The sequence below is a fragment of the Tripterygium wilfordii genome, chromosome 3, assembly GCF_013401445.1.
Source record: "Tripterygium wilfordii isolate XIE 37 chromosome 3, ASM1340144v1, whole genome shotgun sequence".
Classification (NCBI taxonomy): domain Eukaryota; kingdom Viridiplantae; phylum Streptophyta; class Magnoliopsida; order Celastrales; family Celastraceae; genus Tripterygium; species Tripterygium wilfordii.
The window spans coordinates 129,583-153,453 of record NC_052234.1 but is presented as its reverse complement, the minus strand read 5'-3'; the positions used below and the strand labels follow the sequence as shown (position 1 = coordinate 153,453).

The following is a 23,871-nucleotide window of genomic DNA, read 5'->3' as shown; positions in this document are numbered from 1 at the left end:
CCATGCATGGTGTGTTGTGTAGGAATCCTTATTTGAATGATTGATTTAACGAGAAGATCTCCATATATATATAATATATACATATATATAGCTATATAGCAAAACTACGACAGGAACCCTTAGATTTATTTTTTTTCCCTGGCTTTAAAGTTTGGAAATATTTATGGTCAAAATTTTGCACATGCCGCTCTGTGCTGAAAGTGAGTCATGTGTATTATTACTTCTTTGCGCGCGGCTTCATTAGCTCGCATCGCATGAAATATATCAGTTATGGTTTGAAAATATACGTGTACCAAGCTAGAAAGTCAAAGACTTGGAGGGCTTAGTTATTAGGTCATTTAAATACAACAAAAAGGAAAGGAAATATATATATCGACAACGGCTTTTCCTTTTCCTTTTCTCGGGTGCGGTTGACAACAAAAGTCAGCTAAATTGAGAGGCCTGAAGGCTGAAGTGGACACCTAGCTAGGCCTAGCCGACATGAATTAACAGTACTGTGAATGTCGTTGATTAAGTTACAATAATGGTGAGAAATACGATTAATTAAATTAAAGGTTGAAACACACACAAAGTCTCTTTCGAGGATATGCGTCCTGCATGCAACATTAATATTATTCTACAATTACTCGAAAAGAATAGCACATAAGGCATCTATGCGAAGCCACTGGTCTCCATCAATTTAGGTTATATAATTTGCTTATCATTTCTCACCGTAAAATTTAATAATCCACGACGAAGCCAACCGGTTGAGACATGTCATTATGGTGCCTTGGATTCCTTTCGTACAAAATCCCATAAAGCGAGACAGAAAGACAAAGCTTTGCAACAATGTTAACTAGATTTTGAGCATATAGATTGTTGCTTGCCCAAGTACCTAGATCATTCTATGCAAAACTTGGCCAAACAATTCTCGTTTTGGCTTTGATCATACTCCAAACTTCAACTGAATAAATACATTCAAAGAAAAGTTGCTCATATGTCTCATTTTTCCTTCCACATAAGCTGCATAACGGTGATATATCCAAGACAAATCTTACTTTCAGCCCACCCACATGACAAACGAAACCCACGGGATATGGCCCCTATACCATAATATATGGTGAATGGCATTTTCAGCTTTCTTGGATCTTATCTCTCCCCAGACATATTTATTAGAGAAAACATTAGAGCTCATCCAATGCCAAGTGACCTCTTGTCTTTCAACCAAGGCTTTGGTTGAAAATTAATGGTTTCCTAAACATGCTGCGGCTCATGTAGGTCGCTCGAAAACCTCCATTTTGAACCAGATATAATACGATCAACCCTTGCATCCCATGGCAAGCCTGTAGAGATTGCCTTCCTTAAGAAATCATCATATCACATAAGGGCCCAATAGGAAGCCAAAAATCTGTCCATAAAGCCGCATCCTTTCCATCACCAATTTGATACTGAAATAGGTGACGACACCAGTTCCTACTTTGAAGACAACACAATAGGAGCTACTTGGCAATCTCAAGTGCCAAAAACTCCTTCCTTTAATTAAGTGACATTGATTGAACCCAAGACACCCATAAGGAATCATCAGAGTCGCCTAGTGATATACATCCTATTTATAAGCAAACACATCATCTCACCTCAAGGGGTTGACCAAATTGATTACTTGCATTCTATATGAACACGTGAATCCTAGGCATGGGCGGACCCATTGAGGGCCAAGGGTGGAAAATTGCCCACCCCGAATTTTTTGTCTTAAAAGAATTTTTTTGATCTTCGGGCCAACTCTTGCCCACCCTGTAGCCCAACTCTTCCCATCCTGATAAGTTATTTGACCCAGCCCACGGGTAATTGTAGGCTTGTAGCCATTTGGCCAAGCTCTTCCCAGTTTTTACCCACCATTTAGTACAGCCATTCCGCTCTACCTCGCGTCTTTCTCTCCTAAGTCTTAGCCAGTCTCAGACTCTCAAGGAATTAAAAGTGATGCGTGAATAGGGCTTGCTATGTGCTACTTTATCAAATGAATGAAAGTAAAAGTTAATCCGTCTTGCTCAATTTTATCCAAAAGGACTTCTCTACTATAGAGCTTTTGACACATTTGTAATTAACTTCAATTATTACTCTTTTTTTTAGATACATGGAACCCATCTAGTTGTCCATCGGACAACTAACAATTATTACTTACCAATATTTTATAAACTTTTAATTTTTAGTGTTATGTTTTCGTACTTTCAAATGCATAATTAATAAATAACGCAAAAACTTTTACGGAGATGCTGTCCACCTTGACATAAATCCTGCACTGCCCTTGATCTTAAGTTCAAAACCTCTCGCCAACACTTTGAAGTCACTCCCCCTCATGAAAATTTCAACAAAAACACATTGATCCCATATAGGAAAACTCCCGGTCCGAAGGTGCAGTTCATGGATCCATGAATTTACTCCACTGGGTGTAGGCTCAAATGGCCCTGCCTTGGAGAGGCTTCCAATAAAAAAAAAAAAACAAAAAAAAACAAGTCACCTCCTTTTGAAACATATATGCAACTCCTTTCTCCAACATCACCTCCTTTTGCTTATTTAGCTGTCTTTACTGCCTCCTAAATGGTGAGAATATCCCAGATTTTCCTGCTCAACTATTATACCTACGGTGTTTGCTGTGGGTCATCCTCACTAGCTAGTACTTATGGTATCCATCGATCCTCACGTAAGGAATATCTCAACCTTTCTAGTTCAACTGCAACTTTTCAATAAAAAAAGAAAAGACTCTGCTGATTAATACTTGTATATGGCTTTACCATGCCTATAATTGGTAGTAGGAAGCTTCGTATCCATGCTGATGCAACTAGTCTTATTGTTAGGTATAAAATTAGTAAATTGAATTAACTCGTTCATTATACACAAGAGAGGGCCATCAGGCCATGGCTGTTATTGCTTTATACATGCAATTTTTTTTTATTTTTTTGTTTGCTTTACGTTCTCTTGTGTTCCCTGCAATAAAATATATAGTGTAACTAAAAAAAACTAGTTGAAGCTCCTATTATATAGTGTGTATGCATGCATTTTGAATCCTCCCCTTCTTAACTTAAATCTGCCACATGAATCACGTGATCTGCTGAAAGAGAAACCCAAAAAGCCCACTATACCAGACCCCCCTTGCATACAGCCCAGCCCAGCCCAGCCCAATGTTAAAAGTTTAAATATGACAGTGAGAACGTACTAGGTCCGACCAACTCAAATTCCCTACAGTGGGCCATTCTTCTCCTCAAGAGCCTTGGGCTTGTTTTTGTTGGATTGCTTAATAATGAAAAACCCACAGTGACTCGTTCAATATACAACAAAAGACCCAAAAACCATCTGATTGCCCAAACCAAAAACTTGCATTAGAAAAACAGAGGGATATGAGCTGTGATAATATCAAGAAATCAGTGGTGCAGCCAAGCTCGCTCTTCTTCCTGGAAACAGAATAACAAACAGAATAACTACACCATTAATGGTTTAGTTAGTATTATAAGAACAAGTTTGCTAACCTTGAAGATGACAACAAAATGACAATAGAAAATCTACGTACTCATCTTAGCGACTGTCAATGTCACTAATTAAAAAACATACGCAGGCAGGGATCACTTTTATTAATTAGAATCTGAGAATGAAATGATGAGATTGTTTCTGGGTTCCAACGTATTGCGTCAAAATAGAAACAAAGATAAAACAAAACTGCATAGTAAACTGGACCTCTAGGTTGCACCCTGCATAGTAATGTTACAAAATACAACTTCATAGTAGAACTGTCTACACATCATTACAAGAGAGAGAAGAAAACATATATAACTTTGACAAAGATGAATGGATTCTTGCTACCTATTGAGAGGTCAGACTGCTAACCAGAATTGGTCCACTTCAGTCTGCCTAATTCAGTTCAAGAGTCCAATTCATACTGTCCTCTATTAGACCCATCTGGAGCCTGGTAAGCTTATGATAGAGTTGCTGTGAAACAACACCAAAACCTTCACCATAACACACCCTGCACAAGTAAAGGAAAAGGCCAATGAAGTTATAGATCCACCATAGAAAACTGTAACTTTAAATTTCATCTGAGTAATTGGGCGAAGCCGGCCATCATAGCACACCCTCACTTCAACAATGCAAATTGTCATCTAAGTTAAAACTCACCCACTCCAGGAAAATGCCCAACTCAACTCCAGACGCACCTATGGTTCAGTTATACAACTCAGAATAACCTTTAGGACCAGAAATTAAGAGCTTATATACATATTCTTGGGTCTTATGTGGCTTTTCAGGGTTTTGGAGAATCTAAATTAAGCTTAGATATATCGAACGATAATATTGAAAGTGATGGAAGGAGGAGAAGTAGGAAAGGAGGAATCGTCATAGCTGCCACCAGGATTTAGGTTCCATGAGGTGCACATAACATTCTATTTAGGGCTTGCGTAGAGACTTGAAGTCAAAATGCATCAATGTCATGTATTTGAATTCAATAAAAGATAAAACAGATTTTCTCAAATTTCCTGAGGAGCATACTGCACACAACATTCTATCTAGGGCTTGTGCAGAGATTTGAAGTCAAAACGCATCAATATCATGCATTTGAATTCAATAAAAGATAAAACATATTTTCTCAAATTTCCTGAGGATCACATAACATTCTATCTAGGGCTTGCGTCACGCATCAATATCATGCATTAGAATTCAATAAAAGATAAAAACAGATTCTCTCAAACAAATATTATGTGTGACAGTAGTATTGAAATAAAATTTTGCTCAACCCTGTATTAATCTGTATCATGTATACACGGCCTTGGCACATAATAATAATAATAATATATACAGCCATTAATCTTAACCTTTCAAACTTAACATGTTAAATTTAAATACACATCATGCACCGCCATCAAATGACACAAAAAAATTTCAGCATCTTGAGATTTTCACAGTAAAAAGTATCCTGTTATTGACTAATTGAGCAAATCAGTCATCAGTGCAAATTAGCTTCCTTAGAATTGCACATAATGAACTATTCCATGATCAGAACAACTTGATGATTCCATCTGATACTCAATTCCCAATCCCCAAATGAAACAAAAAGAGGGAGCTAATATAACCGATGAACCGATGAAAGAAGGGGCCACCATTTCCATTGCTATTTATATATTAACCAGCCACCGTAAAGGATTTACCTTCTGCTCATGTAAGTGATGCTGCCGACAGGTGACACAACCACTGCTGTTCCCGTACAAAAAACTTCATCAGCATCTAATAATTCATCCACTGCCACAAGGCGTTCCTCAACCTGTACAATTTTATATGGGGCATTGACAAGTAGTCTTGAAATAAAAGCTAAACACAAACAGAATACAAAATGAGAAATACAGACTCCACTTCTACAATTTCACTCACTCAGTGAACTGTTTAAAACTAAAAGAAGGTACCTTGAATCCTTCACTTTGGGCAACATCAATTATACTCTTCCGAGTAATGCCAGGTAGGATTGTTCCCGTTATTGCAGGAGTGGAGATAACATTGTCCTAAGATCGCAGACGAGAAAGCAGCAATAGTTATGATTGTCTTATATGCTATAATCTCTACCATAACAGATGTTATGATTTGAAAAATCAATATGTAGAAAAGAATACAAATGAAATTTGGGATTGAATTATGTTCTGTGACATAAAAGTCTTATCTCCCCGTGCCTTGGATAAGATCTACTTCACTATCATACTTTTCATTTTTCCTCTTTCTTTTTTTTAACAAGAAAAGAATTTCATTGCAAGGAACCAAGCAGGTGCCTCCCTATGCATATACAGAGAAAAGCAAGAAACAAATGAACAAAGTTAAGTAACAGGGTTTACTTGGAGTAGCAAAAACTCCTTTGACAACTGATACCAAAATCAGTCTTCACAGTACTCAGAGCAAATGAAAAATATATGTCGAACAGCTGACAGTCATAAAGTAGTCAACTGTGGGGGCAACGATCAGTTGGTGGTGTAGCATTGGATTGGCAAGCCACAATGGAAAGAATGGAAAAACTTGGTGTTACTGAAATGGCATAACAGAGAGAGGTGGAAAATGGATTTGCATCCAACTTAAACTTCAAAAGGTGGAGTGGAGTGATCGTCATTATACACAGCACCAATTGCATGATAGCACATGGTTGCCAAAAGACATCATTCAATATTACGGTAAAGGAGTTTATAAAACAGTGGCCAAGAGGCGACCATGACTCCCAATTCCAGTTTTATGTGAAATAGGCACGATCTGGAAATTGATGGGTGTCATTTGGGTGCCCTCTAAGAATCTAAACTCAGAATTGGAGGCTTGGCATTTTCTGATTCGTGACAAACCTAGGTGCTAGGCAAAATTTTTTGATGCTGATCCTCCAGGCTACTTGTTGGCTAATCTGGAAGGAACGAAACTCTAGGGTTTTCCAGGAGAAGGAATGTTCAATATCAGCTTGTTTGGATGGTTGGCTAATTGCGCTTACGCAATGGTCTAGTGGGCTTAGGTTCCAATTTTTTTGCAAGTCTGTCTTTCTCTTCTTCGTAAAGTCTGTTAGGTTTGCACCCCCTTGGTGCCAGTAATAAATTTTTCTCTTCAAAAAAAAAAAAAAAAAAAAAAAAACTTGACAGCACATTTAGCAGCTCACAAAAAAAAACAGGTTGATGCATCTGTCAGCATCTAAAAATTTTGGAATTAGGTCATAATATTCTCCTTTAGATCATATATCAACAATGGGAAGAAAACATTGGGCATTAGCGAACAAAAAGAATACGCAAATTTCAAGCTAAAAGCTTTTATCATAATACCTTAACAACGAAGATATTGCAAGAAGAAACCTCATCCAGATATTTTTTGTGAATACAATCAAGATACAGGACATCAGAATATCCTTTGGCTTTTGCAGCGGATTGTGCCTTCAGAACCTACAATTAACAATTTAACAGACAATTACGATATTAAGTTTAGTAAAAATCAAAATTAAATTTAAAAACTAGTTTCAACGGTAAATGCCAATGTGTGGATGATAGACCAACTCCAGAAAACACACAATATAAAATTGTTGATTCAGAGTCATTAAATCAAAATAAAAAGAGGAAAAGTTTTCCCATTATTAACCAAACCTAAAGTTAGAACATTAGCAGTATGATATGCTAAAAATACAGTATTGAGCAATATCAACTCCATCTGAGTTTGTCATTTTTTTAATCAGGCAATCCAAAACCGGTTGAAAAAGTCTTGGTAAGGTGAGCTACTAATGAAAAACTGTGTAGAACCCCTTGTGTTGTGAGACTATGGCAGATCTCTTGATACACAAATTTACAGTTTGACAGGATACAAAGCTGTAATAGAAAGTGATACATCGGCAATTAAGGCTAGGAAAAAAGTAGACAAATTTTACGAGGACGACAAAATACCATACCGCAGCATAATTTCCTATCGTCTTTACACCACCAGTACCACCAGGGGTTGCCCGATGCAGCTCATGCTCTACAGCCAAATTTATTGGCGCCACCCCTTCCTGGCATTGGATATATAAGAACAAAAGACAATAAGCTTTGATAGCACAGAAAGTACCAAAACTACAAATACTAATTGGAAAAAGAATTTGGTATCAATAAGAATACATTTTGACCACAAAGTGTACCTCAAGGCTCAATCCAAATGATAAACTAGATAGGGAAAACACACGCACATATTTAGGCACACAAAGGTAGCAGTGGACTGCTGGATGAAGACATATAATCATTCACAGATTTTAAATGTCATTTAGTTACAAGACACATCAGCAAAATATTCTAGAATAGTTTACATGCAAACATTACCAGAATTCACAATGAGAAAGGTCAGGGTTAGTCGACATGTATGAATGCAAACAGGAATAACCCAATGTAGTTCAACAGCATAAGTCAACATTCAGTAAACAAGACGCTGCAAATTCAAATATACATTTAACCAGATTATTGGGCAAATTGGAAAAGTTAATCAGAATGCAAAGAATAGGACAGAAAACTAGGGAAAATACATATGGCTTTAAAGTCATAACTGGCACTCATTTACAAGATCCACAATATGATGAGTTGATGACAAACCTTAAAGTAGTTGCCCACAGGTGATACATATATAAGAAAGGTGTATTCAGGAGCAGGTGCAAGGCCAAGAACTGCTCCACTTCCCATTAGCAATGGCCTGATATATAAGGAACCTTTACCAGGAGGAGGAACCTGAAAGGTGACATTGATTATTAACTAACCTATAGTATACCACCAATCGCTAATGTTAACTTGTAACAAAATAGAAGCTGCACACTACCCAGCGCTTATTTGCCATAACAGTTGCTTTTACAGCCTCCACAAACTGTTCAACAGTTGGTGCTGGCATGCACATGCGCTCAGCACCCATTCTCATCCGCATTGCATTTTCCTCAGGGCGAAACAGGAGGATATTACCATCTTCTTTCGTATATGCTTTCAGACCTTCAAATAATCCCTACAGACACAAACAAAAGAACTCAGGGAAAATAATCTAAGGAAATAAATCTGAGAAATGCAGTAAACAAAAGCCAAAAAATACATAAAAGTAAATAGTTTAAAAATGTCTAACCTGCCCATAATTTAAGACTCCAGCAGAGGGGCTCAATTCAATGTTCCCAAAACGTTGCAATTCACCTTTAGAGAAGTTTCCACCTTGAGCACATTTCATGATATACATGTAATCAGTGGGAATACACCCGAATCCCAGGTTATCCCAGTCTATGTCAGCTAATTCCGATTCTCCCCTACTGCATTCAAGGAAGACATGTCATCTATTAATGCAAAGCGCAAACAGAGTCTAAGAACAATGCACCAATGCACCTTAGAATTTTCTTTATTTTGAAAAGTCAAGTTACACTAAAAGTTCAAACATTGAAGGAAAAGGTCGATGAATTCTCGATCATAATGAGTTTCTGCGCCCAATTTCATAACTTAACAGCAACATCAACAAAAACAGAAGCAGACATGCCTGAAAGTCTCAGATAATACAGCATCGCGGCTAAAAGGAGAAGCCGGTTGGTGGACATTGTAAGAAGCAAAAGGAAGCCGCTTTTGAAGCTGCAAAAAAAAGGATCATCACGAATAACAGTCGGAGCAACAAGTTGAAATCGAGCCCGAGAAGCAAGAAAGAGTAAAGGAAGGAAAAGGGGATTACCTTGAGAGATGGAGATGAGGAAGAGTAGAGTGAGGGGTTAGAGAAAAGGGAAAAAGAAGAGGAGGGAATAAGAAGGGAGGAGGCGGTGCGGGAAGGGCAGAGGAGATAATTGTGGTGGAGACCTCCAAAGACGGCGGTGCTCTCCATTGTCTGTCTCTTATTTTTCTGGTGTGATTCTCTTCAAAACGTTTTGTTTCCGTTTGGTTCTCTTGAAAACGTTTTTTTTTTTTTTTTTTGAGTACAAGTACAAACACAATATACGACACACCACCAGATCAAGCCTCTGAAAGTACAGGTGTCAACAGGCCCCACACAGGAGGCACAAATCAAGCCCACGCAGGGGCAGACTATCAAGCCCACATAGGGGCAGACAAAGTCCACACACCTCCTTGTAAATATTCGGAGAAGGTGAGACTAGAACCCATGACCTCAGTCAGGGACATGCAAAGTCATTGCCACTCAACCAATGGCTCATTTGCCTCTTGAAAACGTTTTAAACCTTGGACTATAATATTTTAAATGCAAACGAATGGGAATGTATTCATCTCAGCATTAAAAAAAATTGGTACAATCGCAAGAATCAAGCTCAATATCTAGTTCTTGTAATAAATGTGGTTGTTTGAATTCAAATAACAAAACAATAATATACTTTGCTAGGTGTTTTTTTGATTGAAAGACGGCTATAAATTTATAAAAAAAAAAACCTCCCTCAATGTCAGATTTTCACAAACAGAAGCTAAAACCCTAACAATCCCATCTTTTTCCTAAAAGAAGAAAAAGTATCATTATTGACTAATGTAGTCGAGGGTGCATGCCATGAATCATATCATTCACCTTATCCTTGTCTTGTGATTCTGCATTGACATCCTTAGCCCTCTGCCCGTTCTTCCATTCAATCACCTCAGGTTCTAGAGTAGAGGCTACAAGCAAAAACCATGTATAAATTGCTTTGCAAGTGCAAAGAAACAAAATCACATTTAACAAGCAAAAACCTTGGCAGTTGAGTGCTCTGAACTCATCTTTTCGATTTCAAACATACAAGATCTATATTCCAAGAGAGTTACTTTAAGCCAGTCTTTTCAATTAGGAACATTGTCCATGCATGAACACTAACCGAAGAAAAACGAGGAAAAAAAAAGTAGGCTATAATTCTTGCAAAAGAGAATAAACACACACACACACACAGAGTCAGAGCACCCATGGGCTTATATTTACATTCCAAGGATTTCTACGAAGTTTTGCAGCCAGAATATTATAATTTGGCGAACTGCTGGGAGAATAACAATGCAGCAAATGCTAATGCTCCACAGACGGATCAAACTCAGTAGTTGTCAGCTACATGCTAAATATTGATTTCTTTTGCTCATAGTAGCTATTTATCCAACCCTCAATCAGTTTGATTTCGATTTCCCTCTGCTCTATCAACCAGTCGGGATCCGTAGGAGTTGCAGCTCGCAAATCTATGTGATGGGCACCTGCTTGACAATAGATGGTCAGTTAAAACATTTTACAGCATGATATTTGCTCCACCAATGAAAGGATCAGAAACTAAATAATCACAAAAAGTCATCCTTGGTTTCATTGCTAACAATTTTCCCACAAGGCTTGCGGAGTTCATGCATTAAAAGCTACTCGTAGCCTAGACCTTGATTAAGTGCATGTAAGCATGCATTTACAAGCAGAGCGAAGAACAAACAAAACTCTTTAGCGGAAAGAAAAGTATGTCTCATTATGGTACAAAAGGGGCTCTCTGATAACATGCAGTGTGTTGGTCATCAAATCAAGCAGCTTCTTTGGCAGTCTATTTTCTTCGCATGGTTCAAAAACAAAATCCCACTACTAATAATCACAATGACGTGACATATGATGAACAGAACATGCTAAAAAGATACAATAAATAAATCAACCCATGCAGATTGAGAAGTTCGTCAAAATGAAAGGATAGAGCAGCCATGTTTTCACACAAGGGCAACTGCCTCAATTGTATCATACTCTGAACCAATAAAATCAAGGACTGAGCATCTCATAATCTTACAGAATTCTCAATTAAATTTTCCTAGCATCAGAATGGTTATGAGAACAACAAAGTGGAAACAAATGAACTCATGGCAACTCAAAGTTCACAACATTGGTGAGAGGTTCATTAAAATTCATTTGATTATCAGAGACTTGTTATTCCTCCACCCCAAAAGCTACTTTACTATGCGTGTCTGCAGGATAGCTTTAATAAGAAATGATAAAGAAATATAACGAGTTGGATCTACATAATAGTCAAAGCAACAGTGACATATGAACAACTTTACATAAAGTGATAATAAAACTATGAACAAAGACCCATTTAAACCATGGGAATGGCAATGTCTTTGAACTGCAGTGGGTGAGTGCAAGACCAGATAGCCCTTAGCCAATTGACTTATGTGTTCACAAGTTTTGACCAATGGAGATATACTAATTTGATCAACCACCTAGAGTGGCCATCAATATGTGCATTGTGCAAAGCCTAGCCTTTTAACCATTACTCATCATTCAAGCCAATTGGTTGATACAGTAAGACACCGAATGAGGCTTCGAGTTACATATTGTAATGCTATTAACTTGGTTATAGTTGAAATGCAAGAGCAGATGATTTTAGGCAATTGTAATGGGGACATCTGAACTGCAAAGCTAATTTTAGTTAAATCATTACCTTCCTCAGTAACTAGGGCGACAATATTTTCAGATATATTCTGCAGAACACTGCAACAAGTAATGTTAAAATTCATCAGAAATCAGTTAGAATTGAAGCTTAGATGACAGAATCCATCTACTAACTGCTCAACGAGGTACCTGCCCCCACTCCAAGGATCTAATAAACCATTTGAGAATATTATGTTGCTTCCAAATAATTTCAGGGTGGTCTTGATATCCTACATAAAGACAAGCAAAAATGAAATTTATCGAAAAAAATAAGCATTACAATCATAGTACAGGGAGTTATGACGCTAAGCGTTTTTCAATTTCTCTTCATGGCAGCAAGGAGGCATTGACCATAGAATTAATCATTGCACCATTATCTATACTTTTTTTTTTATCTACTGCATCAGAAAAAAAAGTTAAATGAAAATACATAACTGACCACTTGCAAATACTTCATCCACTAATTTATAACATATTGCGAATGTTCATCTGTACATAGCAGACAAGTTATCATGGCAAACTCCAACATAACTTAATGAACATGTTTCTATATAAGATATGAGTTGTAATGTAATATCATACTGTACTGACTCAAAAGAGTGCCAATATCTTGCTCCAGAACAAGCTGATACAAAATTAGCATCTAAGTGCTAACACAGAAGGATCCATGCCCAAGGCATTTGGAAAAACATTGAAACATATTGGAGGCAGCAGACACTCATCATTATAAAAGCAAAACAACTTGAATTTGAGCCAGAAGAAATGGACTCATTTTACCAAAAAAGATGAACAGTTAATTGCAAATTTTCACCAAGTGCTCATGGATTCATGCAACAAGTCCACAAGAAGCATATCTACAGAAAATTCAACATTGCATGCCGCAGCAAGTGACAGAGGGAAGTAAACCATTGCTCCGTAAAGTATTATCTTTCTTCCATCAATGTCTATGTATGAGTCCGTGTGTGTGCGTGCCAAAGATGCTTCCTCAGACAAAACAAAGGAGAGCATATATTGATTAGATACTACACATGAGAACATAATTAGTTTATGCATCACTAACAACAAAAGAATAGTTCTACACATTATTTTCTTACATGCCCGCCAAATTCCGTTGTTATCCACCTCTCTCTTGGTATCACCCTGAAATTCTCCCAGCACCACTCTTTTGTGAAAGAGTAATTATAGTCATATGATCGAAACATGCTTTTGTCCCTGCTACTAGACATAGGCATAATCATCTCAGTGCATGCCTGCAGATGGGGGGAAAAATATTTAAAAAGTGTCGATTTTTACCATTCAAAAAAGAGTATAATTTCAGGAAATATTTGATGTAATCACTTTTACGGGCCATCATCCAAATTGAAACAGATTTATCATCAACAAGAAAAGAAAGATACAGTTACAAAACTCCCAGACCTGCCAGTTCCAACCATCCACGCCATGTGGATCATCATCGAGTTGAAAGCAATTGGCTTCTCCAGTATAGTTGTAATAGATGCTCACTCCTTCAAAAATGCGCTCGAGAATGCTAGTTCCATCAGGACAATTGTCAATCTTTTGGCAAACCTATAATAAGAAGTATATCAATCATATAAACTTGAAATGAAAACATATAACAACATATAAACTTAAAATGCCGCATGTTCTCAACAATGCGTTCACAATTTCTCAACAGTTGCTTCTATAAGAATTCCGTAGCAAGTATGCCAAGAAAGAATGTAGCATGCAACAGAGCAGCTTGTTTGATTAGGATAAATAGCATTGCAAGTCAAACTTAGTAAATGCATGGACATCAAAATATTCTTTGCTGCCAATGAATCTCTACATTGCTACAGTCCTTTCTAGTGTGTAGAATAGTAGACACATTTAAACACACCCATAAATGTCCATCACCAGAAAACCAATAACCATTCAATTTTACTGAGACAAGGGGAATTGCAAGTGATCATCACAATTCACAAGATAAGCTGTAACCAATATCTTGGTTAATGAGGGAGTGCTTATTCTCTTTCTTCTTCTTTTTCCTTTTTTTATTACAGAGTACTAATATTATTGAAGATGAGAAAGGTGATACTTGAACCCTGCATCATGCAAACTACTATGTCTGACCCTATTTTAATTACCCAGTTTTCTAACATACGATCCTCAATAAATGAATAAATAGACTTGTCTATAACTGCACAAGGACTACCGGAGGTAAAGGGTAAGGAAGAACAAGGTTAGGAGGATTTGAAAGGAATTGAGCATACACCATTAATCAATCATGTTATGTTAAAAATCAGCTAACCTCTCTTATTGGGTGTCCAGGCAAAGGCATCATAAAGTCTGAAGGATAAGGGTAATCAACCATTGCCAAATAACTATAAGCAGATTCCAACCAGTCCACAAGATCTTCAACACTCTTTAATTCCCTGTATCATCTTTGCTCAGTTGTAAACTATCAAAGTAAATGAAGAAAGTAGAATACCGATAGTCAATCTCAAGTGAGTCTAAAATATCAATAGGCATAAATATATTCACTTTTATCCCCTTACTGGCACATATGGAAAGTTTTGCTCAGTTGCGCAAGCCCATTCTCTTTCAGGCCCTCAGATACTAATGCATCCCAAGATTCCTTTATGGTGATAAAGCAGCTGGTACTTTCACGCTACAACAATAGTCGTGACTAGTGACTTAAGGAAATTCATCCAGGAAAATTGTTATAACAGATCACTAAATAAAGCCATTACAATAAGGAGAATGAATCTAAGAGCTAATGCAAATGTACCCTGAAATCATTTGAGACAATGTCATAAAATGTTGCTGAAGGCACAATATCTTCAAATTGAAGAATTGGTGCAGAGGAAGCAAGAGCGCCAATGGCAATGTGCGGATATTTTAGCCTCATCCATGATGCTAGCACTGCTCCATTTACAAGATAAAGCAAGAGATCATAAGTAACACATGCCAGGAAATCCATCTCTAAATTCAACACCAGAAAAAGGCTTCAACAGACAACATGAGCATTGTCTCCTTTTCAAGACCAAAATAAACCCATGTCACACTGACATAAAAAGCTTCAATGTCATAATTCTTCACATCAACATTATTAGTTCGAACCAAGGAATATTTGCATAAAGCAATACCAAAAAATTTATTGCTTGATCATTAAGCATGTTATGCACAAAGTCTAGAATTATATGTAATGGAAACAAAATAATGGAAAGCTTCATATGATGATAGTGTCATGAGCTTGCTTCAGATTTACCTAATAAATCTGTAATATGTTATTCAGTAGTCCTCTCTGCCATGCTACATTCACGTGATAAAAAAGTTGTTATGAAGATAGATTTATATCTATTAATCTATGTTGTCTCAAAAGTTAAAATGAACTATTTACACATTCATATATAAATTTATGTTTCTAAAGTTGCTCTTGTTCTGTAATGCTGAAAAAAAATGGCATTAGGAAACTCTAATTTTCGATCATTTCTTTTTTGTTATGCCTTAATAAGCAATCTTACACCGAATTTTATTGTCAAAATATGCACCATACTTTTCTATTGTCAAAATGGCGAAAGCTATTTGAGTAGGAATCAGCTCCTACCCAAAAAAAATGGAACTTACTACCACCATAGGATCCACCAAACAGCACAACAGGACATGCCTGGGCCGATAAATTGCGCTTCAAGTCAGTAATCAAAACCGCAAAATCAGCAAGTGCCTGCTCCGCCGTCAGATATGCTAAAGTAGTTGCATTCTTATAGGCCACCTCTCTGCTTCCAAACGGCATTGACTCCCCATAATACCGGTGCTGCCAACCAGCATTTCAGCAACATTAACAATCAAGTGAACCAAAACACTCTAAACTATAATTTAGCAGTTAAATTCAGTCAAATTGACTCAGGAAAAAAAGGTAGTTTAATTTCCCACATTTTCTGAGGGAACTGACCTCGGGGAAAACAACCATGGCGCCAAATCGGGGCGCGATCTCCCAGACAAAGCCGGTGTTAACAGCGAACCATTCGATATCTCCCTCATTGCCGCAGTACAGGAAGATAGGTCCTCGACGGTCCGGGCCCAACCAGTGTTCAGTGTTGATGAGGTATCGCTGCGAGAAGCTCGGGAGATCGGAGAAGCCGAAGTGGTCGAGATGCTGGCGGAAATATCGGGTCTCGTACCGGTACTGTTGTTGTTGTTGATTGTTTTTGGGTGGTTGGGTTTTGATTGTGTGAGGGAACTTGCCTAAGAAGCGCGGGGACCGCTTGAGAGAGGGAAAATTTAGAGAGTGTAATGCAAAGGAAGGTGGTGATGAAGACGATAAGACGGTTAAGAAGACGACGATGATAATCGGTAGAGGAAGAAGTGTGAGAGAGGAAAAAGTTGCCATGTTGACCGGAATTACTGGAGTGAAGTAGCTGGTAGTGGCATCGATGAATTGTTGAAGGGTTTTTTTGAAAAATAACCCTCGTTTATAAACATTTTTCAAATCTAACCCTTCTTTTCAAAACACTTAAATATAACCCTTTTGCCAAAGGAAAAGACATTCATATCCTTTCACGTCTTTTCATGCACCACCTCTCTCTCTTAAACCCTAAAAATGATTTTCCCTCCCAAAAACACTCATCTCCCTCTGCGAAACCACTCTCTCTCTCCTTCAAACCCAGTAAAACCGCCCATGTATACCTCTTTCATTCGAAATTTGTCACAGATCTAGTGAAATCGATAAGCCAAAAGCTCAAATCTTCAAGGTTGAAGTATCGGGACGTATAAGCTCGGTAAGCTGCCATAGCGACGTCGTCGAAGACGCAAACGAGCCTAAAGTCGGCAACGCAATCTCCGAATTCGTTCCCCTAGAACATATAAGTGCTCACCGTGGTCGCTACATGTCCAACCCTTCGTCTCCTACTTCAGCGAGTTTGTATTTTACCATACAACATCTTGTGCTAAAACATCTTGTCATTTAAGTCGAGAAGGCAGATAGCACCAAACTAAGGTTAGTGTAGTGCATTTTATGAGTTAATATACCAGTACAAATATTTCGTTGATAAATGATTTTTCGTTGATGTGAGACAAATTTTTCGTTGGTTACTTCGTTAGTTTTCGTTTAACTCAGACAATTTTTCGTTGATAAAACATTTATATGGTTGATAATATAACGATTTCAATGAAGTGGGTTTCTCACCCAACAACTTTAACCATGGCTAGATGTATAGCGCAGAAGATGTTCGACCAATCGTAAATGGCAGAAAGTTTACACTTACACTTCACCATTCTGTTAGTGTAATAAAAACTCCAGTAAATATTTTTCGTTGCTAAACTTGTGTATTTTCATTGCTAAACGTGTATATTTTGGTTGCTAAACGTGTGTAATCTCGTATCTAAATGACTGTATTGTCGTTGATATCGACAGCTTTTTTAGTTGATAACTGTTTTACTTTTCTTATATCATACCAATTGCAGTTATTTCGTTGATAACTGTTTAAATTTTCGTTGCTAAACGTGTATAATTTATGTCTGTTTCGTTGATAACCCTGTTACTTTTCGTTGAGTTTTTTGGTTGAATACTCACTTATTTTGTGATTCAGAAATGGAAGAGGTTAGCATATTGGTTCGTTATTGTGGGTCTTGGGAAAAGGTTGGTCTCAGTTATGCATATAAGGGTGGGAAGAGTAAGGGCATGATCATTCCAAATGACATTTCCTACAACCAATTATTGGATATGGTGTACGAATTGACGAATATCGATCGTCGGACACATAACATCCAATTGAAGTATATTTTCAATGTCCATGGTCCAACTGAACCTGTTGAGATTGAAGGTGACAGGGATGTTCATTTTTTTGTACGATGCAACAGCGACAAGAACATACCTGGGACATCTCTATGCATTTCAAACACTGATAGAGAGGTATATGATGATGATACTGAGGTAAATTTTGAGTTAAATGATGATCGATATGATATTGCAGATACAGAATTGTTTGAAGAACCTGACATAGTTGGATTCAGCCGGAACATTGATGATCGTAACGAACCTCAGATAAATATATCAGAAGTTAACGCCAATGATCATACAACTGCCCAGGAAAATTTTTCTTCTGAGGGTAATGCTGGATTTGCCGGTTCTAATTCAATTGGTGCGTCACAAAGCTGTGGTAATATGATCTCACCTGTTGTACATGATGATTCATATGCTGTTTTGAAAGTCGGAGAAATATTTCCAGACAAGAAGAGCTTGTTTAAAAAGTTATGCATGCATGCGCTGCATTTGCACTTCGAATTCAAAGTGGCAAAATCGACAAAAACTCTTTTTGTTGTTCGATGCAAAGTAAGTGAATGCAAGTGGTGGCTTCGAGCAACGAGAGTTGATGACACTTGTTTTTTCGTCATAAAGGTATATCGTGACGAACATTTGTCTTCTTCTTGTTTTGAATTTCATGAAGCTCGTCAAGCAACAGGTTGGGTTGTGGGGGAATGCATTAAGTCTAAATATGAGGGGGTTAGTTGCATTTATAGACCAAATGACATTGTCAAGGATTTTCAGAGAGTGCATGGAGTTTCAATCACTTATGGGAAAGCTTGGAGGGCTAGAGAAAGTGCCCTACATTCATTACATGGTACGCCAGAACAATCTTTTGCTGAACTTCCCTCTTTTTTTGCACAATTGGAATCAAACAATCCAGGAACGGTTACACATATTGAGTTGGATTCTATCAATCGATTCAAATACTGTTTCATGGCCATTGGACCATCATTAAGAGGTTTTCGTACTTGTATAAGACCTGTAATTTGTGTTGATGGAACTCATTTGAAAGGTAAGTATCTTGGAACATTATTCGTTGCCACATGTTTGGATGGAAACAACCAGGTTTATCCTTTGGCTTTTGGAGTAGGGGATTCAGAAAAATAAAACATATAAATTGTAAATCATCAAACTTCACATTTTCATTATAAACCAGAAAAATATAATTACCTCATCCGCCTCCAATATATCGTTGACAGTCTTGGACTTTGGTGCCTTAGTTGATGACCATTTCAACATTCTAGGCAACAAATTCAGATCAACACAGTCTGCAAAACTTGCTGCAATACTTGGAATAACCTCGTATACCCATAGTTGGAAAGCCCAAGGAAAGCCCAATAGATTGTACCATTCAAAATCATTCTGCTTGGCCTTAAATTTGTCGGACCTTCCAACAAGACAATTAGTTAGGGACTGTATTGTCTTCTTGTAGGACAAAGTCCCCCATGGGTACTTGTTGAACTCATCAACATAATCAACCAGATTCAAGAAATCAACATCAATCAACAGCTTCACATCTCTACCTAAGAGTACATACTCAACAAAATATACAAGTGCCAACTTATATACATCTTCTGGATCTTGGCACTGCATAAAAGTCATTCGTAACTCTTGGCATGAAATATGATAGCTTCCATTGAAATACTTATTCTGCAAGCCCACCCTAGGTTCACCAGACTTCTCCATCTCTTTCAAATATAATGAGATGTCTGGTAGGGAATGACACCTCAATCCAGTTATGAGGTTAAATTCCCTTATTGAAAAACTAGTTTCTCTTCCACCAATCAAAAACACCAACTTCCCTTTCTTTTCATCCTCTTTTGATTGTACTTGCCGAAGGAGGAGTTGGTGTACAATCTGTGGAGCCCATTTAATGTTTTTCAGTTGTAAGAAAGTACCAAAACAGGTTCCCCTAAACAAAGTCAGCTGATCTTCGCTCAGCTTACTCCTAATATCGCTTATTGTTTCATGTAACTTTGAAAAAGAAAGAACATTGGCACCAAATCTCTCGTTGATGGGAATCTTGTATGCCATTTTATGTTAAATCTGCATGTATATGAAAGGTGGAAAATAAGTTTATCAAACATAAACACAAAACCAAAACAGTTATCAACTAAATATATATGTATTTATCAACGAAAAAGTCATACAGTTCCCAACGAAAAAGTAATAAAGTTATCAACCTAAAAGTAATACAGTTATCAACCAAAAAGTAATACAATTATCAACCAAAAATTAATACAGTTATCAACCAAAAAGTAATACAGTTGTCAACATAAATAAAAGCAGTTATCAACGAAAAAGGTACAAACTTTCATGAACAGTACAACAACTTTCTACGTGTACTGCAAAACTGATAACAACGAACATGCACGCCTTTACCAACGAAACCCAACACCCTATAACATATATATTACACGCATGACTGTACTGTTTCTCTAACCTCTTCCAAAAATCTCATACATATGAACGAATATTCAAACACCGTAAATCCATGAAATGAAACTAACCTTAGAGTCGCGTTTGTTGTTGTTGTTGTTCGTTCGTAAAAAACCAGAAGAAATTCCAACAAATAATATTCTCGGAAGAACGAAGAAGTTGAAGGAAGAAGATACAGATGTGAGAGAATTTTTTATGCTCGTGTGTGAATAAACGAAGAAGAAGATGAAAGGACGGGTTTTACGCAATTCGAGACGGTAACTGTTGACTTTTAGGATTTTGAACTGTGCAATGGGTAATTTTGTCTTTTCCTTTGTCAAAAGGGTTATATTTAAGTGTTTTAAAAAGATGGGTTAGATTTGAAAAATGTTTATAAACGAGGGTTATTTTTCAAAAAAACCCATTGTTGAAGGTGTATTGATCATTCAAGGGGCTGGCGGGCTGCTAATGTGGTTATGGGGGCCCGTTTAAGAAAATAAGTTAAATCCATTACTGGCTATGGGTCATCTCGGCCCATTCACATCTGTGACAAAAGAGTGAGATTCTTAAGAGTTTTAAACCAATTTTCTTTTTGTTTATTTATTTATTTGAAAGATGGTGAAATATTATTGGGTGTATGTATATTTTTGTGAAGTCAGACTGTCAGAGTCTTGCATTAGGATTTTTAGGTGAAAGTAAAAGTAAAACCACTAAGAAAATTAAATTGAACTACGATTTAAGGTTAAAAAATGTTAGGGATCCCACTAAAAAAACATTTTAGTTATCTCAATAGTGAATCTTATTCATTGATTGATGTAAGTGAATGGGCCCACAAAACCTTATGATTGAACCATAGAGTGACACATCCACTATTGAGATGACTGTGATGTTTTTTACTCGAATCCCTATCACTTAAACAGGTAGGCAATCATGGACGAAGAACACAAGTTTTTATTTTAGTGCAAAGCCTGTCAATTAAAAGTGGTGTGTCTTATATGTAATTTACGTCCGATATATAACGTGCAATCTATGTAAATATGTAATGGCTATTGGCTAAGCCATAGTGATGACTGTGACTGTGCATGTGGGTAAGCTAGATGAGCACGTACACATACAGAAAGCATGTTCTAATTCTGTCCTACGAACAGCCCGGCCATATGAACCCAATGTTGGGATGGAGCATATAATCTCCTAGCTCTTAACTGTTTCTTGCCCCTCCCAAGCCCGGCCACCATCAACCCAATAAGTCAAATTTCCCAGGAGTCTCAACTCAATTAATTAAGTGGGTCCTTATTGACTGTTTAGTTTTGACAAGTGATCATGCATATCTATCCGTAAATCACTAGCAATTAAGCAATGACCCTGCAGGTACATGCTTCAAGTTCAATGTGAAAAGCTTCTACAGTCACAAAAAGAGAGAGTTGAGGTGGTGGGACAATTGGTGTATCTGTTTTTGCTTTTGTTATTGTTAGTCGGTCGGTGGCATTTTCTCACTAAAAAATCAAACAAACCAATGGACCATTCATATATAACTCTGACTTGTTTGCGAATATGACTTGTTTAATTTCTTCTCTCTATCTCGTGATGGACTTTCATTTATAATTACTTATTTTCCTTGGAATATATTTTAGGCTTTTAGGGGATTGAATTCATAGTCCCCTTCCCCTTCCCCTTCCCCTTCCTCTTCTAAGTATATAATAGAAGCGAATTTCCCCATCTATTTCCCATGTACGATCCTTTTTATTTATAAAAATCACAAAAAAGAATATGCTCGGTTCTCTTTAATCTTTTTCATATTTGTTTTGTATATATTAATTTTTAGTTTTCATATTGTAGGTCATATTTATTTTATTATTCTTCGTAGATATATATAAATGTATATGTTGTTGCATGCCTAATTGGTGCACTTTATTCTTTTTATTAGTGTGTAGGGAATAAGAGTCGTCCGTGCGCCATTTTAGAGGGATAATATCATTCTAGCCATGTGCAACAAAAAGTGTGCGAATGTTTTTTTTTTTTTTAATCATGTCAGAGGTATTAATTATAGGGTTTTGTCTCATCAAATATATACATGCATGGTTTTTGAAAGAAAGAAAGATCCCAATTTCTTTCCAGCAACTCGATCGATCCTCCATGGTCATGGTTTAAAAATATGGTATATATAGCTAGATGATCCACTCAGCTAAACATTAGCAAAGCAACATCTATGGTCGGCTGGCCTTAAAAGGAGGAAGTGAAGAGGGAACAAAAACATATCATATTGTCATGCACACACAATAATCAGAGCTCCATCATTTCATTTGCCAATTTGTACCCTCCAAAACCCTCCCCCGGATTCAAATGCCCAAATCATTGGTGGTGACTCCCACCTCACATTAGGTAAAGTCGTCCCTCCGATCCATCCACCTCCTAATTCTTCCAAGAGTTTATGCGCATACTAATTATTTGCCTTTATTTTTTTTAATTGAAATCCAATGAAAATATTAAACTATGACTTCTAATCAAAGTGAAAATGAATTAATCTTCTACTTATGTGGCCATTATATTCCGGAGAAACTTGCCTACCACACCGCTCTAACCCATTAATATAGTTCGAGGAGGGACCATCTAAATGGCAAAAGAGGAACCACTAATAGAGACTATTGTGACAATCCTACTAAATAACATTTAAATGATTTAATCAACTAAAAAGGAATAGTCATGGAAGTAATTTGATGGGTGACCTAACTTCTTATCTCCATAGTCCGACAAAGTAGTAGTGAAAGTGGTTTATACATGTATAGAGATAGTCGTAGTTAGTAGGTCCAAAGCTAAGCAAGGATCTGGATTCTTGTTGATGAATCATATTCCTGCATGCACCATTATCAGCTCTTTGAAACTCCAATATAGTGTCTTCTACCTACTTTGTAGTCAACCTCTTTATTGGTGCTTCATATTATGTTTGATTGTTTTAATTCCCGGGAAACAAGCAAGAAAATAATGAGGCCGTGTATATATGCAGTGCGCATCCCTTTCTAATCCCTAGTACTCATTGAGTATATTGAAAGAAATCAAACTAAACTACCCACTATGATCGACCATGCTTATTAATGAAAATGTATGTTATAACTAAATTAATGATGTATTAGTAAGCAAGGACTGATGACATGACACCTATATATATCGAGAGCATGAAGGGAGTGGGAGGAAGTTCATCATGTCATGTGTGTTGGAACTTATTTAATTAATTATGATTACTGGAGTAATCTATCTCTTTCAAACTTATGGAATTATAGAAGTGAGTCATTAATCTTTGTATGAAGGCAAGAATTAGATGGAGTCCGGAAAGAGCGTGGGGAGGGCATATATTATGAAAAGTTGGCCAATAATTGGTACCATGTTATTAAAGCAATATATGAATATCATATACATATATATACATATATATATATATATGTATATGTATATGTATATAGGAAAGTAAAGTAAGTGGTGTAATAGTAATATATAGTTGATATACGTTAAAGGGTGGCGTTGGCGAATCATTCTCTTGATGTGTCTCGCACTCCGTGAGAGAGAGAGTGTAGAGTTTTCTTGTGTGTTGTTTTTTAAGGTTATTATTGTTGAAATGGTCAACCTCAGTAATCTGTATTCGTTTTTTTTTTCTTTAAAAAAATAATTATTCTACTCGGAATTCATTCCCTTTTGATTAATAATCATAGCCACCAACTCACCCTACACACACAAACACAAACACAATAAGAAAGTCTCTCTCATTCTCCCCTTCAAGAGTAGTCCTTTTGGTTTTCAAAATCATATATCCATTCGCTTAATTAGCT

At 37.0% G+C, this 23,871-nt stretch overlaps 4 protein-coding genes across 4 annotated transcripts; 1 reads left to right on the top strand and 3 right to left on the bottom strand.

Moving 5' to 3' along the window:
* Positions 1 to 3,569: 3,569 nt before the first annotated feature.
* Positions 3,570 to 9,380, bottom strand: LOC119987172 (branched-chain amino acid aminotransferase 2, chloroplastic). The gene is made up of 10 exons (XM_038831980.1): positions 9,175 to 9,380; positions 8,989 to 9,077; positions 8,590 to 8,767; positions 8,299 to 8,475; positions 8,079 to 8,210; positions 7,409 to 7,507; positions 6,795 to 6,911; positions 5,421 to 5,516; positions 5,169 to 5,281; positions 3,570 to 3,994 (listed from the first exon to the last, which is right to left on the bottom strand). Exons 1-10 carry the CDS (start codon positions 9,319 to 9,321, stop codon positions 3,880 to 3,882), a joined length of 1,263 nt encoding a protein of 420 aa, XP_038687908.1. The 5' UTR covers positions 9,322 to 9,380; the 3' UTR covers positions 3,570 to 3,879.
* Positions 9,381 to 10,150: 770 nt separating this feature from the next.
* LOC119995310 (lysosomal Pro-X carboxypeptidase) lies at positions 10,151 to 16,262 on the bottom strand. The gene is made up of 10 exons (XM_038841781.1): positions 15,782 to 16,262; positions 15,457 to 15,643; positions 14,618 to 14,751; positions 14,385 to 14,497; positions 14,138 to 14,261; positions 13,267 to 13,416; positions 12,945 to 13,100; positions 12,001 to 12,080; positions 11,861 to 11,910; positions 10,151 to 10,649 (listed from the first exon to the last, which is right to left on the bottom strand). The coding sequence occupies exons 1-10, from the start codon at positions 16,217 to 16,219 to the stop codon at positions 10,510 to 10,512; spliced, it is 1,572 nt and encodes a 523-aa protein (XP_038697709.1). The 5' UTR covers positions 16,220 to 16,262; the 3' UTR covers positions 10,151 to 10,509.
* Positions 16,263 to 16,756: 494 nt separating this feature from the next.
* On the top strand, positions 16,757 to 18,742 carry LOC119992614. Its single transcript, XM_038839402.1, has 2 exons — positions 16,757 to 16,825; positions 17,418 to 18,742. Exon 2 carries the CDS (start codon positions 17,420 to 17,422, stop codon positions 18,740 to 18,742), a length of 1,323 nt encoding a protein of 440 aa, XP_038695330.1. The 5' UTR covers positions 16,757 to 16,825; positions 17,418 to 17,419.
* Positions 18,743 to 18,851: 109 nt separating this feature from the next.
* LOC119992608 lies at positions 18,852 to 19,669 on the bottom strand. The gene is made up of 2 exons (XM_038839389.1): positions 18,944 to 19,669; positions 18,852 to 18,875 (listed from the first exon to the last, which is right to left on the bottom strand). The coding sequence occupies exons 1-2, from the start codon at positions 19,667 to 19,669 to the stop codon at positions 18,852 to 18,854; spliced, it is 750 nt and encodes a 249-aa protein (XP_038695317.1).
* Positions 19,670 to 23,871: the final 4,202 nt, after the last annotated feature.